Raw genomic sequence first — 18,589 nt, 5'->3', positions numbered from 1 at the left:
ACATACACATAAAAGCACATACAACATAAAATTCAAAACTGAAAATATGAAATTAAAAGCTAATTCAAAAATATTAATAAATACTAGAGTAGTATATAAACAATACTAAAATAACAGTAGTTTAAAAATAAAACAAATATGTTTTTTTACGTGGAAATTAATCTAATTAATTAAATTGATCTGAACTGTACTGACTGAAATTGAAGTTTCAGTTAAATTGGAGGCTATACTGAATCTAAAGCAAATCAAAAGTAGAAGCAGGTTATTATCATTAATTAAAACCTTAAAATAACATCCTCATTACTTAAAGGGGTCATGCATTGGCATTTATTTTTTTTATACTGTTGTTTGAGGTCAACTTATGACGTTTGTGTGGTTTTTACAATCAAAAACATCATAATGAATAAGTAATAGGCTATATTACTTATTAGAACGCTCGGTTTTTATGGGCGTGCCGCACTGAAGACTTGGAAGTAAACGCCCACTGCTATGATTGGATAAGCTTTGCATATTATAATGAGCTTCTGCTCCCCTGTCAGTACACGTGAGGAATTGTTTTGAAAGCGCGTGGGAAAACGGCAACCGGAATGATTTGCCCACAGAGCTCGCAAAATGTCTTTATCAAACAAACACAATGATTTATCCCTCATACACCCACAATTAATTGGAATGTTATTTTTTGGCCTGCCTGATCGGTGGATATAACCACAAACTGTGCATCACTAACACACACACGCACGCACAAGCTTCACTGCAGAGTCAGACAAATCATCATGATCAAAACTTCCGCGATTTAATTTTTCCTTTAAATATCAAGTCAAGAGAGTGAACAACGCACATCAAGAAAGGAATGTTATTTCACTATTTAAGATAGCCTGTCGGCAGGCCGGTGTTACATTTTGGTAGCCTGTCTGGAAAACACAAGGGCTTCGGGGGACAGGACGTTGGGCTTAGCGAGCCCTGGCCCAAAAATGTTCTAGTCTGATCACGAATCGCAACACAATGAACCAACAACACCTCAAATAAAGGATTCTCCAGCCTGTGACAGTGTGCTAAGTTATGTTCAGTTTGACACGTACACATAATCAATAGATATCAAACGATCTGTAGCAATGCAATACTATCACATATAAATAAAAAAATTTACTCACGTAAGTGTGTTGCTTCATTCATTTATGTAATCTCATCCTGTCTCTTGTTTACAAACGAATCCGTGGTGAAATTAAGGAACAAACGCGCAATGTCTCCCCCACGTGAGCTGGATATTCATTAAAAATAAAGTTCATCCATGGATTCATAATATTAGAATCCGAATGAAGCTTATGCAGCATGTTTATTGCTTTGAAGTTTGATCCGGTTTAGCTCCACATAGGCCTATGTTATTTATCTATAACATGCCAGGCACGAGTCGGTGGGCAGGGCTACAGAATCAGGCGTTCGTCTTCTTCTTCTTCTTCGTCCCCTTACAGTGAAGTCACCATTTTGCGCCGCCATTGTTTCCTCAGTAGCCCTAAATGGACAAACTGCTCTACAGAGCACTAGCTACTCTCTGCTGTCTCAGACGACGACATCTTTGTCCAGTGTTGGCCACTGTAGCTTCTCTATGTGCTTTGAAAGGGAGGGGTGGGCGGTTGCAATTCACAACTTCACCACTAGATACCGCTAAATTAAACACAATGCACCTTTAAACTCTTAGCTTTCTTTATTCATTGTTGTGTGGTTGTGCTATATGCTCTATTCCTTCCGATTTTGGATGTATTATTAAAGACTTTTCTGTTTTTGCTCCTATGTCGTGTGCTTCATTACATCCGCACATGACAGCAACATTTCTTATTTTCATTTAAGGTTGAAGTACTTAATAAACTAAATAAACCTATATAGACATATTTAAAACAACAAAAATACTAAAACTTTAACCAAAATTCAAATTTAAAAAATTAACAAAACTGTATGCCAGTGATACTAAGAACTACAGACTCACTTGTCCCTCAAAACAACTCCGTCCACACAGGCTCCAAACAGAATCACACTAGACATGTCTGCAAGAGCAGAATTTTAGGAGAACGACAAAGCAGCAAAAAGGCATTCACCCTATTTCAGCTATTTTACCACAGATGAAATACATCAAGTCTTATAATTTTATCATTGTCATTTCCTGGATATCCAGTTACACTGTGTATTGTATATTTCAAGATGTGCAGTTCTGCAAGGTGTCATTTAATTAAACAAAGCTGGAGTGGTGTTTTGCCTTTGGAATAAAAGGATACAGATGAAGGAGGTGGTTGTGATGGCCAGGATGGTACCAACAGGGATGGACTTCTGAGCATCCTGCAGGTCACCAGAACGGTTGGAACCAGCCATGATACCTGTGACATACACACAATTACATTATGTCAAAAAAACACTGGTATTTGTGGGTAAGGTTTTGCCTAGATTGAAGGTAACAAATGTCATAACAAAAATGGTAAAACTTTCTTTTTACTTTTTACTGAATAAAAAAAAAGTAATTTGGATTATTGTACTTAGCATAATCTTGTTTTTAATTGTTAGTTATTTAATTAAAATGTATTTTTATTTAAAGCTGCAGTCCGTAAGTTTTTGCCTCTTTGTCGCCATCTCTATTTGAAACCTGCAATTGCAGTTATTTGAGGAATTATCATCTTTGCGTGGGTTGTGCATTTTTGTGCATGTGGATGAATCTAATGTTTTGAGGAGTGTGTGTGGCTGTCATTCATTCAACGCACCGGCATGGATACCGTACTTCGGAATCACAGATTCTACGTGATGGAAGTAAGACCAAAATAAGAATTTTCACTGGAAAATTTCATCCGAAAAAGTAACATGCCTGCCACTTTTGTTCTGACCGAGATAAAAAGCCTTACAATAAATCGCGCTACCAACGGTGATTAAATCAAACGATCCCGTAGCTTAAATCACATCAAACCGTACAAATTATTATTATTGTTATACTTTGTTCTCAAATTGTTAATGTTAACAACATCAGCATTGCGTGGCTATGTGTATTTAGTGTGTATTAGCATTACCTGTACATTTCAATTTCTGTACAGTCTAATCTTTTGCTTTTGACTATGGATGAATCTCCAGTTGTCATTGATTGTCGTTTGAACCTTTCTGGATTACAATCCGCCCTCAAAACGATACATTTAATTATTCCAGCTGCTGTGAGAAAAGGCTATAAATTATCCTCCACCTGCAGCAACCTCACATGTACTATAGCCAACTAGCTGGACTCCTTCTTTATGTATACAGACATGACTAATGACGTTAAGACGAACGGCGCCATTCTCGAATTTCCCGTAGAAAGCTACCAGTACCACTCAAATTAGAAGACATTATTACAAGCTTACACTGACTGAATGTACTTTCTCAAATTGATTTTGGATAATTTTAAACCAAAAATGTGACGGACTGCAGTTTTAAATTTATCTTTATGAAAATTTGTTTCAAGTAATAATTAAAAATAAAATTATATCATAAATCAGATTCAAATTAACGTGACTTTACATGTAAAATATGGCAATAATAAAGTATACACTCTGAAAAAAAGGAAATAGACATTTCTATTAATAATTCCCCTGGTAGTTATCGAACTGTCGTACTGACCCGTGACAGAGGGGAAGTAGATGCCAACCAGCAGGGTGAAGAAGCTGGTGATGTCAGCCAGGACATATCGGTTAGTGTTGGTTGGTGTGTCTTCAGGGTCGAGTACTGCCGCAATACCTCGTTTCTCTATGAATGAATTTTTCTCAGCAAACATGCTGAAAAGGTTTTCTGTGAAGAAGAAAAAAAGATTCACAATTTTCCATGTATTTTTAAAACAAAATTACATCAAATACTGAATCAGTAAATTTTTTAACATTAAAGCTAAGCAATAACATTACTGGTATACTCAAGCATTTCAAATATTGCAATGATGTTCGAAACTCGAAACGAAGAAATTTTTTCAACATCAATATTTTAAGTTTTAAGTTCATTATATGTATATTACATATATATACCCTTTATATACAGTCAAACCAAAATGTATTCAGACACCTTCAACATTTTCTCACATTATCACAGTTTATTCGCTATTGTTTCGAAAATGGTAATACAATACGACAAGAACTGTGTCAGAACAAATTCATCTTGATAATGTCAGATAACTTTGATAGAAAGGTATGTAATGAATTACAATCAACCAATCAAGCATATAGCGTCAGTTCTGGCAGGTCACGTTAGTCAAACTCGGATCAGCGGTCTGTCAGCTGATCACGTCTACCTAGGAATATAACGTATATAACTGCATACATATATATAGCTCCTCAGTACTATCAACAGCTATCGCGTTTCTCCAGAGCTCATTTACCCTCCTCCACCCCCAGCTCCTCCTCTTGTCAGTCAGGATTTGGTATTCTGATTTCCCTTGAATCGGACTAAATTCCTGAATCACGTTGTACATGTAATATCAACATTAATGATATCTGCAATACATTATGTTGGTTCTGTTCTGTTTACCCTAAGGGGGGTTATTGCTTCTCTCCCTGCTCTTATTCATGTTAGGCTACATGGATGCGCAGGGAGTTTTTGCCCAGAACAGAACCATACCGTCAATCCAAACTATATGCTAATAGTCAATCAGTCATCTTTGACGATAGTAGTCCTGACAGATATCAGCTGTTGGCTGTTCAATTTAAGTACACAATTAGATAATACCAATTTAGGTCAACCAATTACCAAGCAACGCTTAAGTCTGTGGTGTAAACGGTCGTATTAGAAATGAAAGAAAGAACACTTAAGCAAAACATGGTCAGGTCAAAGTGTCTGAATAATTTTGGTCCCAAATTTTTTATCAATTTTAGTGGTAGTCCACTGTATGAGGAATTTTTGGGTATAATATGTCAACGTTTACATTATTTTGCCATCCTCACTTACATAAATGAACTATAGTGTCCTGCGCCCACTAGTAAAAAATAAATAAAAAATGAAATAAAAAATATATATAATATATTATCATATAAACATCAAAATATGGGAATTTTTTTTAATATTTGTAAATATTTTAAATATCAGGGAAGAACAAAACACTAAACTTAGTTAAGGTATTTATGATTTTACAAAATTATTTGGCAAAAAAAGCCAACAATAGCGACAGGTTTTATTTTACTCTGCAGAATAAATTCATAGAAAAACAACAACAAAAAAGCTCACAGGACAAAGCATACATTGACTACAACATAAACAGTTAATAATATTTCATTGATTCTCTCTTGTTTTTGCATGTGTCCATAATTTCTTTGTATGACAGCCTGGCCATAATTATGTCCACACCACTTGGCATTACATTATCACAAATAAAACAATTGGCTCCAAGCACAACAACTACACAATATGCTTACAAAAAAGACAATCATTATGCACTGTTGTCACTACACTGCAAAAATACACTATCATTCAAATGTTTGGAGTCAGTGAAAATTTGTTTTTGTGTTTTTGAAAGAAAACTTTCACACTAATCAAGGCTGCATTAATTCAATCAAAAATACTGTCAATAGAGTACAGTAAATAATACATTAAGATAGTGAAATATTACAATATAAAATGATTGTTGTCATGCTTAATATTTTTTGCGTAAATCTTTGATTAAAAAAGAACAGCATTTATTTGAAAAAAAGTATTAAAGTATTATTCATTTAAAATAGTAAAAGTGTTGTGATGAATATTTAAGTATCAATGTCTGTAAGTCTTCTAACCTGCCAGGATGCCACTGGTGACTCCAGGGATTCCCTGGATCTGACTAACGTTGTTGCTGTTGAAGTACTCATCGCAGGTGGCATTCAGGAACTCAGAGTCACAGAAGGCTTTCCAAAGCTTGGTGGTGACCGTGGCATTTCCCTGCTCTATGGTCTTGGCACAAATGTCAAAGCTCTTTGACACAAGAGTTCGGTTCCCGAGCACACACACCCTATTCAGGATAAGGTCTGTATGATTATGGACGCTCTGTGCCCTGAAGTAACATTCTGAATCCCCAAAAATTCTACTTACGGAAACTCAGGTGGATCAAAAGATGTCTTGATGACCCCAGCATAGACAGCGAGAATGGAGAGAATGACACAGGCGAGGAACACAAGCGCCAACTTGTTGACGTACTTCACACCAACAAAGACAACTAAAGACATCAAGGAGAGCACGATGGTACCGTACACACGCATGTTATTCAACAACGCTGCCTCTGCCTCTGCTCCCTCCAGACCTTCCATCTTGAATATGGCAGCTCCTGGCACAATGTAGATCTACAAAATAAATAAATAATATTTTAAAGATAATATTTTTTATTTAGTACTGCCCTTCAGAAGCCAAATATGATATTTACATGTTTCACAGAAGACAAAATAAGTACAATTTACCCCGATCATCCAATTAAAAAAGTTTACACTCCCCAGCTGTTAATGCATTGCATCAAGTCAAGTCACCTTCATTTATATAAAGCTTTTTACAATATAGATTGTTTCAAAGCAGCTTTACAGTGATAATAGGAAATTAATGGAAGAGAGATTGTTTTGGCTTTACATCAGCTCTAGAGAAAAGTTATTGTCCATTTATAGTACATTTTTGATTCATTAATTTCCGTTGTAAAAAAACGTTAGTTATTTACTTTGGGGCCACTTACACTACACTTTTAAAGGGGTCATGAATTGAGAAATCAACTTTCATTCAGCCTTTGATATATAAAAGTTAATTGTGATATTAGAATATCCTGTAAGTTTCGGAGCTGAAAACTTCCTTGTTAGTCAAAGAAAAGCTTTTATTGAAACCAGGCCCATCAAACGCTCAATCTCAGAATGTGCCAAGCTGTGACGTCAGAGTGTGGTGAAACGCCGCCTCAACAGAAGATGAAGTACGCCTGACGCTCACGTCAGACACCGCACATTTGTTCCTTCATTTCACTGCGGATTCGTTTGTAAACAAGAGACAGGATTTTCAGACAGGATGGGATTACATGAATGAATGAAGCAACACACTAATTTGAGTGAAAAATGTTTTTTATATGTGATAGTATTGCATTGTTACAGATTGAAACTAAATTTTTCAACTAAATATCTAAATAAATCTAATTATTAAACTAAATTAACCATATAAACTAAATTATTAATCGAATTACTGTTCTAATGCCCACATTGTCACTGTATGATAATTGAAATGAGCTGATGACATCACCGTTTTCTCCAGAACGGCTATACGGCTGAATAAAATTCTGTTGCATTATTTTCCTGTTTAACACTGTGAAGCTGCTTTGAAACAATCTGCATTGTTAAAAGCGCTATATAAATAAAGTTGACTTGACTTGACTTGATTGTTTGATATCTATTGATTATGCGTACGTCTCTAACTGAACATAACTTAGCACGCTGTCACAGGCTGGAGAATCCTTTGTTTGAGGTGTTGTTGGCTCATTGTGCTGCGATTCGTGATCATGTATGGGCCAGGGCTCGCAAAGCCCAACATCTTGGGGCTATGTGTTTTCCAGATAGACTACCAAAATGTAAGCCCGTCGACAGGCCGGTGAATCTTAAATAGTGAAATAACTTTCCTTTCTTGATGTGCGTTGTTCACTCTCTTGACTTGATATTTGAAGGAAAAATACAATCGCGGAAGTTTTGATCATGCTGATTTGTCTGACTCTGCAGTGAGGCTTGTACTTGCGTGTGTGTGTGTGTGTGCGTATGTGTTAGTGATGCACAGTTCGCATTATATCAACCGATAGGGCGGGCCAAGTAATACAAAATAACATTCCAATTAATTGCGGGTGGATGAGAGATAAATCATTGTGTTTGTTTTGAAGACATTTTACGAGCCCTGTGGGCGATTCATTCCGGTTGCCGTTTTTCCACACGCTTTCAAAACAATTCCTCACGTGTACTCACAGGGGAGCAGAAGCTCATTATAATATGCAAAACTGTTATCCAATCATAGCAGTGGGCGTTTACTTCCAAGTCTTAATAATAACCAAGCGTTCCATGAGAGAGGCTCAAAACCAGGGTAGAAAATAGCCTATTAATTATTCATTATGATGTTTTTGAGTGTAAAAACCACGTAAACGTCATAAGTTGACCTCAGACAACAGTACAAATTTTTTTAAAAAGCCAGTTCATGACCCCTTTAGCTAAAATAGACATTCATTTTTAACTAAAATAGAAAACTTTAATGCGTTCTGGTCGTTCATTTGCATGGCAACAATGTTCGGTGGCTTGAGAACACAAACTTTGAAATAGTTTTGAAAAGATACCATTATCATCGTCATATAAATTTAAAAAAAAGAAAAAAAAGGTGAATCTGTGAGAATTGAAAAATGATCCCATAATTTACTCACCCTCAAAACTACCTGTTCAATCTTCACAGCATTGTGTCACTTGTGCACATCTCAGTTTCTCATTTCTTTGAACAAGTTGCAAATGCTTTGGTACATCCATGCAAATGATTATGTACAATTCTCTGCTGTTTCCTACATTATCAATTGCTTGTGTCATGTTGATCAAAATGTATTATAATTTGTGCTATGCAGTGCTGTCTTTTCCTTTCTGTATCGCAATGACATGGTCTGTCAACAAATTACAGTACAAACAGTAAAAACGTTAATGCTAATCTTGTCCAGTCTCTTGCAATCAAACTCCCACATACACTAAGGTGTAACCTACAATTTACAATAATTGTCATCAAAACTTTAGCCATAGTTTATATCAGAACATCCCTCCAGAGTACACTGTTATATTGACAACATGACTAAGCAATTTGACTGTCTTATCCGTACACAATGACACAAGGACTTGTCATTGTCTCACTGACATGTTCATTGACACAGATATTTACTTTTGAGAGATGAACTAAGGATTTTGAGCAAGAGTCTGGCTTTTGCAGGTAATCCATGGTGTTTTGCTATTTGTAAAAATTGTTTTGAGAAATGCACTTACTGTTTTGCAAATGTCAAGGATGATTAGAAAAACTGTAAAAATATCCAGGCTTTTCCAAGCTTTATAATGGGAGTGATGCCTCGGGTTAGAGGTCACTCTCCTGCCGGAATTTGACTCGTGTACGGCCGTTACCAGAAGCCAGTGATTATAGTTTATAAAGTTATAAATATGGATATTTTTCTTGTAAAAACGCATTGCAGAAGGCCTTTAGTAACCTATTGGAGTTATATGTGAACTAACCCTTTAATTATTATATTATATTGACAGTATAAATTAAAATACAATTTGTAAAAATCATCAGTAATCTAAGAAAAGAGATGCTAAATAATATAATTTACAGTTTGGACTATTGCCTACTGAACTTGCAATGTTTGTATCAATACATTTGGCTTTAATGAGTTTGAATTGAACAAATTGTCATTGAATGTCAGATTAAGCTAAAAACCAATGAAAATGTACCAGCAGGATTTCGATGCAGCCCAGGATGTACATGGCTCCTGCAAAAGTGGTCCCCAGGTAGAAACATATACCAACGGCCCCGCCAAACTCCGGCCCCAGTGAACGGGAAATCATGTAGTATGAACCTCCAGCTATAAGTACACAAACAGATTTACTATTAAGTATACACATCTAAAGAGTTAAATAGAACAGCATTTCTCATTAGCTAATAGTAGCTATGTTTCCATCTAATGTGGCAAATTTTACTTAGTGCAAAATTGGAATATTGCATAAAACGTTTGCGAATACAGCACTGTTTTCATCCCTTGAGTTCAAGAGAACAAAATAGTCACTTCCTGGGAAACCGGCACCAAAAACCTATACTAAAAATAGAAGTTGCTGCAATCAAGGAAGAAACTGTGGCTCTTTTTTCATACAACACAAATATGGATGAAATGCAATGAACACTAATGTTATCTTGCATTCGGAGGCGGATGCCTAATGTTTGGGAACGCAATTGTGTGAGACAGTTCTGGGACATAAAATGCCAAGTCAATTTGATGACAGATTTTGGCTCAGGCATTTCAGAATGACCAAACCAATATTTGAGATGCTGTGCAATGAAATTGGTCCACTGGTTAGTCCAGTTATCCAATCACATTCTCTGTTGAGGCAAAGTCATGTGAGTTTTTTATTGTGCATCAAGGGATTTATTCTGTAAATGTGATTCCATCTTCTTATTGGAAAAAAAAAAAAAAAAAAAAAAAAAAAAAATATATATATATATATATATATATTCACCTCAATTGAGACAACTTTTTTTTTTTGCGATATCCCAAAATCCACATAAAAATAAGTGGATTGAGACATCATCATACTTTTTTCTTCTTGAAATGACATTCGAGAATTCAATGACTTGAAATGAAATGCACATATACAGGCTACTGTTATTTCAAATAAACACAGAGACGTGCACGCATCCACACAAAATAACACACAGTTATGAGTCCGGAGCTGATATCAGCACAGTTGGGAGCTGTACTGTGCACTGTAGCTAACTGCCCATGAAGAACAACAGGACAGCCATCCTCTGGGCATCTGCACACATACACAAACACTGTGAATTCTGCTCACCTGGCACAACTCCATTGGTGGCAATAGCACTCATTGAGATCGCAGTCAGCATAGTCTGTAAATAGAGTAAATAAAGATCAATACAAAGGGGACAATGAGTGACAGAGACAAGAGGCCCCCAGTTAGTCCTCCAGTGACTCGTGAAAGAAAAATGTATTTATTAGAAAATAAACATTGAGTAAATTAACTCTTTCCCCGCCATTGATGAAAATTTTCAACATGTGTGCGACAAAGCTTCCTTGTCATTGACGGAATTTTCCGGCTTTCCGTGTTTTCACTGTTATATGCTATAGGGGGCACTATGACACATCTTTAGAAAGAGTTCTAAATCTTCAGATAAAAACACAAGCGAAAAAGAAGCAGAAACCAGCGATAGCATATGTAAGCAGATGCATATGTAAAATAGCGTGATCATGTGATGTGGATGTAGGACCCTATTTTATCGATCTGAGCACATGGTCTGAAGCGCAGGTGCACTTAGGGCATGTCTGAATCCAATTTTTCTAGTTTAACGGCGGAAAAAACAGTCAGTGAACCAGGCGCATGGTCCAAAAGGGTTGTACGTAGTCTCTTAATGAGTCATGGGTGTGTTTTGGGCGTAACGTGTAATAAACCAATTAAGAGTCTCATTTCCCATTCCCTTTAAAAGCCAGTTGCGCTTGCACCATGGCGGATTCACTATTTACATTGGATTTGCGAGCGGAAAAAGACTGAGCACTTCTCCAGAGAAGAATCCTTTAATTTTTTATATTTAAAAATGTTTGTGTGCTGCTGCGCATCCCTGTGTGTGTAAACCCACCTATAGGCGCATATTACTAACGCACTCTTTAAATAACAAAAATATATAAATACTGCAGCATTGACTTTAGACCAGGTTTTTGTTGGTAAATGGCGCAGTCATTTTCAGAAAAATTGTATTGTTCCCCAAAGTATTACCAAAGAATGCATTAAGCTAGAATAAAGAATACTACAATTTTTTGTTTATGTTTTGTTTTATTTTGATATGTTGCATGTTCATATATAATTAAACAACTAAATATTCTGTGGGCCATGAAAATGCTGTGAAAATTATCAAACATGCTGGTGGTGGCTGATAAAAAAAATAAATAATAAAAACTCTGGCAGGGAAAGAGTTAAGAAATTATGCAGTTGAGGAAGATTTTTTACTGGTTTAGCCGATTTATTTGGTTGAAGGGAAAAAGGGGGGGAATTATTTTTGTCCCTGGGAGCATGAATTAAAGAGCATAAACACATGACTTCTCTAATTATTTTGTACCATTAAGAATATGCCACTTTTGGAATGTAACAATATGACATCTTTGGGATGAAATTTAAAATTTTACATTATTAATTTGTTTACATTAGTTAACAACATTATTTAACATGAACTAACAATGAACACTGAACAATAGTTCTACAGCATTTAATAATCTTTCTTATTGCACGGCTCTCTGAAACGCTTGATTCTGATAGGTCAGTAGCAACATTCCATGGTCAGTTATTATTTTCCAATAATGACAGTCATCAATAGCAATGCTGTCTATCCGACTTATCCGGTTGTTTGATGTCGGCACTTCTTTCATGTCTCTCATTTCACACTGCGTTTGATACGCTCTGTCTCGTTTAATTCAAACATTCAATAAAAACGGAAGACTTAGTAATAACAGGCCAACGATAATATTGCTGAAGTGTTTGTCCTGTTGCTAGAACGATTGTTTTGTACACTGTAATAGATTATAAGATAAGAAACAGGTAAGATTTTAACACAGTTCATTCTCATATCAATTGTCCCCGAATTATTTATGGGGTGGGAAGCTGTGTAATAAGTGATTTCAATGTACATTATCCCTTTAAATGCCATCTTGTTTAAACTTTTGCAACAATGTAAACATCTTTACTGTCACTTTTGATCCAATTAATGCATCCTTGCTGAATAAAAGTATTGATTCAAACTTTTAAATGGAAGTGTACTTGAGCACATTTGTGCACACTTATGTAACTTGTATGATATTTGATGCACTCAAATTCTAAAATAGGAAGTTAGAATATTATTTATTTGACAGCACTAAGTATTCATATACTGCAAATAAACCTTGTGAATATGACTAGTGAGTGTGGGTTGACAGAATTATTCTGCTGGGGTTTGGCAGGGTCAAAGGGGCATGATAAGGAATTTATGGTGGTAGAATCTGAAGGGACAGCTTTCAGCTTTTTTATATCAAACAATATTAAAAAAGATATGACAGGAGGGGAAAGAGCTCAGAGTGGGACAGCACTGCACATTCACTTACATAATACTGCTCAAACTCACTCTGAAACGAAACACCGCAGCAAATATTCACTCGTGAGACACGAGCGTGCACAGAACGCATGCTAACACACACGGCAATCACCAGCTGCAGAGAGGCAGCTCTGAAATCAAACGCCTCATGTAAGCATTTACATTTACGTTCTTGGCAGAAATTCTGTCTGACACGCTCACATACCGACTTACCAAAGTGACTTACAACAGAGTGATTGTATAACTGTAAGCAATCTTCAGTTAAAGGTGCAGAGGGGTAAAAGGAAACCTTAAGCTCTTGAGAGGGAGTCTCTGGGGGTCATGCTGCATAATGGTAATAAAAAAAACTTATTTTCCAGGACATCTTTCTGTTGGTGTGGATGCTATAAAATCATTCAAATATGATGGATAGAGCTGCTATTTGTGGAGAATGAGTGTTTGAGTGTATCTGGTGTAACAGACTCCCACACGGCTCAGTGCATGTGCGTCTGAGACTGACCGTGGAGCAACACATGAAGACGATGGCGAAGGTTCCCAGGACGCCTCCAACGCCCACCAGCCAGGTCATCCTGAGGAAAAGGATCACCCCCAGGATGTTCTGCATACATGGCAGGTAAACGCCCATTATCGTGCCCATTCGTGGAGCCTGCCAATCAAACGATCAAACAATCAATAATCAGGACACCATGTAAATCTATTAACTGCTGCTCAATATAATTCACAGACGGCATAATTAAAAGGCCATTTTATCTGATTGTCAATCAACATCCACCCATTCAATGATTAGGTACCATCCATCAACATACACAAGAAGACTGAGGTGCATGAAAGTCGTATGCCATGGTCATTTGCCAGCACTGTTAAAGCTGTAATTGATGTATGCAGCACAATATTTGACCTAGAGGGTAGAAATAACGGTTATTTTCGTCAGTTACGGCTCGTTAGATCTAGCTTCCCGCTTTAAATTATACACAGAGATAAAGTGTGGTAAGATTACATTTGAATGAACGAGTTATAGCATTTATTTGATAATTATTGAGAGAGTGTGTGTGTTCATGTTTTTCTATCCCGGTGGGGACTTCATCATACCAAATGAGTTTTTTTGAAAATGTAAAAATGCAGAAAGTTGTGTGAGATGGGTAGGTTTAGGGGGATGGTTAGTGTACGTAAGGGGATAGAATATACAGTTTGTACAGTATAAAAAAAACATTACGTCTATGGAGAGTCCCCACAAATATAGTAAACCAGAAGCTGTGTGTGTGTGTGTGTGTGTGTGTGTGTGTGTGTGTGTGTGTGTGTGTGTGTGTGTGTGTGTGTGTGTGTGTGTGTGTGTGAGTGCGTGTGAATTACTTGCTTCTGTGCAGCATCTTTCAACTGTGAAACTGCGAGTTTAAAAAAAAACCCAGTGATGTTATCATGTACAGATTCGGTAGCAAAGCTATTTTATTAATAAAAGTCACAGGGCAGAGTTGATAAGTTTCACCGATCTCTGTGTCTGTGGGCATGTTTTTGTGAAATATCAGGACACAAATGTGTATAATGACATGGGTATGACATAGGTATTACAAAAAGAGGGTGAAATATGAGGACGTTCCCCATGTCCTCACTTTTCAAAATGCTTATAAATCACACAGAACAAGTTTTTTTTTTTTTCACAGAAAGTGAACTGCACAGTCTCCTGTGATGGGTAGGTTTAGGGGCAGGGGCAGTGTAAGGGGATAGAAAATACGGTTTGTACGGTATAAAAACCATTACACCTATGGAATTTCCTCACATTTCACAAAAACAAACGTGTGTGTGTTTGTTCAACGAAAGCAGCGCATTAATATAGAACAGTGATTAAACTGACTGGAACTACCTGTGCATTAAACGGTTTTAATGCACACTTTCCAGCCAATCAGAATCAAGTATTCAGGCAGACCATGGTATAAAGGGCTTTATTCAATAGATATTGTTTCAAAGCAATAAACAGGAAAATAACAGAATCATTGATGCAACTTTCATCAAATATCCACACATTCTGATGTAAAGCAGCTCTAAAAAGTAAATTATGAAACAATTTCGATTTAGGGATAAAGTAGCTCTACAGAAGACAATTGTGTTATCATCCAGGGCTGCGTTTCCCAAAAGCATTGTGAGCCTAAAGTGATCGTAGAACATTTGTCACCAGGCTTACGATGATTTTGGGAAATGCAGTGATTTGGCAGTCTGTAGATATAATGGAAGAGTTTTTGTCACCTGCACAGTTTTCTTGCGCGCCTCCTCATTGTTTTCTGCCTCCTCATGCTCTTTACTGCCCTGAGTAAGGTTGGAGTAGTTGGCGAGGCTGCTCAGCAGAGAAGATACCATAGGACTAGTGTCCATCTCCTCCTACAAAACACACACACATACAAACAAGGGTAAACCTAAATTCACACTGTATGCAACCCTTTGAAACACTCATTAGCCATGCTGCACTACCTCAAACAGAGCCATGTTTTTCCCATCATACTGCTGGCTTTTCTCCACGTCACTGGTGCTGCTGTTGATAAAGGGGCTGCTCTCCTTGGATGTTGCATCTCCTGTGAACATACATGAATTAAACATTGGTGTGTATTATCATAATCTGTGCTAAAGTAATTGACAGTGGGCCCAACAATTATTTGGTTATTTGGTCATATTAAAAATAGAAGGATGCTTGGCATTAGTAAGATTTTTAATTCATTATTTATTAATACTTTTATTAAGCAAGGATGCCTTAAAAATTGACAGTAAAGACATTTAAAATGCTACAAAAGATTTCCAATAAATGCTGTTCTTTTGAATTTTCTATTCATCAAAGAATTCTGAAAAAGAAGTGTCACGGTTTTCACAAAAATAGTAAGTAGCACAACTGTTTCACCATATTATAATGATTTCTGAAGGATAGTGTGACACTGAAGACAGAAGTAAGGATGCTGAAAATTCAGCTTTGCCACACAAATAAGTTAAAATATATCTTGCAATAAAAACTAGTTAGAATCGTTATTTTAGAATGTATTAATATTTACATTTTATATTGTACATTTAATGTATAATAATGTACATTTAATATAAATATTTAATATTGTACAGTATATTGCCATAAGTTTGGGACACCTGCCTTTACATGCAAATGAACTTTAATGACATCCCATTCTTAAAGGACTCTTCTGTGCAGGCCAGTCAAGTTCCCAAACTCGCTCATCCATGTCTTTATGGACCTTGCTTTGTGCACTTGTGCTGTAATGTTGGAACAGGAAGGGGCCATCCCCAAACTTTTCCCACAAAGTTAGGAGCATACTATTTTCCAAATTGTCTTATGCTGAAGCATTAAAACTTTATGCAGAAAGTTCCTTTCAGGGGCCAAGCTCAACCCCTGCAAAACAAACACACACCATAACTCCCCCTCCACCAAACTTTACACTTGGCACAATGCAGTCAGGCAAGTACCGTTCTCCTGGCAACCGCCAAACCCAGACTCATCCGTCACTCCAGAGAACACATCTCCACTGCTCTAGAGTCCAGTGGCAGCGTGCTTTACACCACTGCATCCGACGCTTTACATTGCACTTGGTGATGTAAGGCTTGGATGCAGCTGCTCGGCTATAGAAACCCATTCCATGAAGCTCTCCACGCACTGTTCTTGAGCTAATCTAAAGGTCACACAAAGTTTGGAGTCTGTAGCTATTGACACACTGTGTGCCTCAGCATGCGCTGACCCTGCTCTGTGATTTTACGTGGCCTACCACTTCGTGGCTGAGTTGCTGTTGTTCCCAATTGCTTCCACTTTGTTATACTACCATTAATAGTTGAATATTTAGTAGTGAAGAAATTTCATGAATGGGCTTATTGCACAGGTGGCAACCTATCACGGCACCACATTTGAATTCCCTGAGCTCCTGAGTGCTACAAACATTCTTTCACAAATGTTTGTAGAAGCAGTCTGCATGTCTAGGTGCTTGATTTTATACACGCGTGGCCATTGATGTGATTGCAGCACCTGAATGAAATGATTTGGAGTGATATCCCAATACTTTTGGCAATATAGTGTATATATATATATATATATATATATATATATATATATATATATATATATATATATATATATATATATATATATATATATATATATATATATATATATATATATATATATATATATATATATATATATATTCATATTTATAGAATTATGCATTGTATTCATCAAAATCAACATCAAGTAAAAACAATAATCCATTTGTGATTTGTCAGACATTGCTCCCACTGGATTTGCTTACCTATAAGATCAATGTCATTGCATTAGCATATAATACTAAAGAACGATGTTGTAGTGGTATCATCAGATTTACACATAAGCATATTCAGTTTTAAATGTTCCCTGTTCTCTGTAAAGAGTGCTTAGTCTCACAGCATTTACAGAATATCTTGTCATATCTCACAAACGTGTAAAAGTGTAAGTCGTTACAACTTCTTGTCCATCAGAAAGAAAAGAACAGGAAGGATACATACGATTGTAAAAAAAAAAAAAAAAAAAACAGCAGCGCATCAACATGGAGCACTCCTTGAGTATCAGAGTGTGTGTGGATGTGTGTGGGGGTGAGGAATTCCAGGATTTCTACATACTCTTCCATAGCAACAACCCGGTTCTGAGCCTATTTTTACACTACCGCTTTCAGCCGCACATCCTTTATCACAGGAACCTTTGATCGGTTCATTCTGAAGTAGCGCAACATACACCCTCACAGGTTCAGAACGATGCTCTTGTGTCCTATAAATACGTGATGGTTTTTAATTGTGTGTATTTCTAAATTGTAGTGCGTATTGTAATTTCTTTAGTATGCTGTCACCTTCCCTGCCTTCTCTAACATAATTATATGTGGGAGAATGCTCATTAAATGGCCAAGGGAATCCTGCCTCTTAGCTTGCCCGGTTTAATCTGATGTATTAGTTTAATTAATCATGTTTCCTGCTTCGTACATTTTAATTTTCACAGCATTTGCTGCTTATTGACCTGCGACCCTATGACCTTTAAACACACAATTCATCACCTTGTCATTTCATCTGTCACCGCTGAATCAATACGCCACCAAGCCTTGTGCTTTCTACAGTAGTTTAAAATACAAGGACAGACACACACACACACACACACACACACACACACACACACACACACACACACACACAATCATGCTCATCATCATCAATCATCATTGACAGTCTTGCGTTTTTTAAGCTTTTAACAGTTTTCAGGACAAGCAGAATTCATTTAAATGCTTGATTGCCTTTCAGGCAAAAAAAAAATCATTTATACAGCCTTTATAGATACAGATATATATAGAACTTTAATCTTGTGAAGCCAATAAAAAGTCAATTATTTCATTTGAGTGTCCTTGGTCTCACAACGCTTTAATCATCTTACTTTTTGTTTTATCACTTGGTTTCTGCATTTCTTCATATGTAACTGTAGTGTGTTTTCTCTCTATAATATTGGCTAAAACTCCTACTTCTGGCTCTCTTGACATCCCGTCCCACAACCCCAGCAGACTCGCACTGTAATAAGCAATAATGAGAAAAAGATTGGGTTTACAGATTGAGATAGATCCTAATCTTTGACATATTGTGTGCTGTGTGGTAAAATTTATAACAGAAGCATTTGTTTCATTGTTACAATCCCTAGGAGAGACCCCAAGCATCTCTATGCCTATTACAAGGCATCATCCAGATATCAAAGAGGGGGTTGTCTGCTGATTCTGCCCTGCTG

At 36.7% G+C, this 18,589-nt stretch overlaps 1 protein-coding gene across 1 annotated transcript in view; it reads right to left on the bottom strand.

Annotated features, from left to right (window-relative positions):
* The window catches only part of slc12a5b (solute carrier family 12 member 5b), a 78,777-nt gene that overhangs the window by 17,567 nt on the left and 42,621 nt on the right, over positions 1-18,589 (bottom strand). The window contains exons 2-11 of the mRNA XM_079826738.1: positions 15,283-15,383; positions 15,061-15,192; positions 13,322-13,468; positions 10,542-10,596; positions 9,429-9,559; positions 6,046-6,293; positions 5,754-5,965; positions 3,625-3,792; positions 2,268-2,366; positions 1,982-2,039 (exon numbers count right to left, since the gene is read on the bottom strand). Of these exons, the coding sequence (XP_079682864.1) occupies positions 1,982-2,039; positions 2,268-2,366; positions 3,625-3,792; positions 5,754-5,965; positions 6,046-6,293; positions 9,429-9,559; positions 10,542-10,596; positions 13,322-13,468; positions 15,061-15,192; positions 15,283-15,383 (1,351 nt within the window). The remainder of the gene's footprint in view (positions 1-1,981; positions 2,040-2,267; positions 2,367-3,624; positions 3,793-5,753; positions 5,966-6,045; positions 6,294-9,428; positions 9,560-10,541; positions 10,597-13,321; positions 13,469-15,060; positions 15,193-15,282; positions 15,384-18,589) is intronic.

This window comes from Gobio gobio, assembly GCF_949357685.1.
Source record: "Gobio gobio genome assembly, chromosome: 10".
Lineage (NCBI taxonomy): Eukaryota > Metazoa > Chordata > Actinopteri > Cypriniformes > Gobionidae > Gobio > Gobio gobio.
Note: the sequence above shows the minus strand (reverse complement) of the source record. Positions and strands in the feature narration are given on the sequence as shown.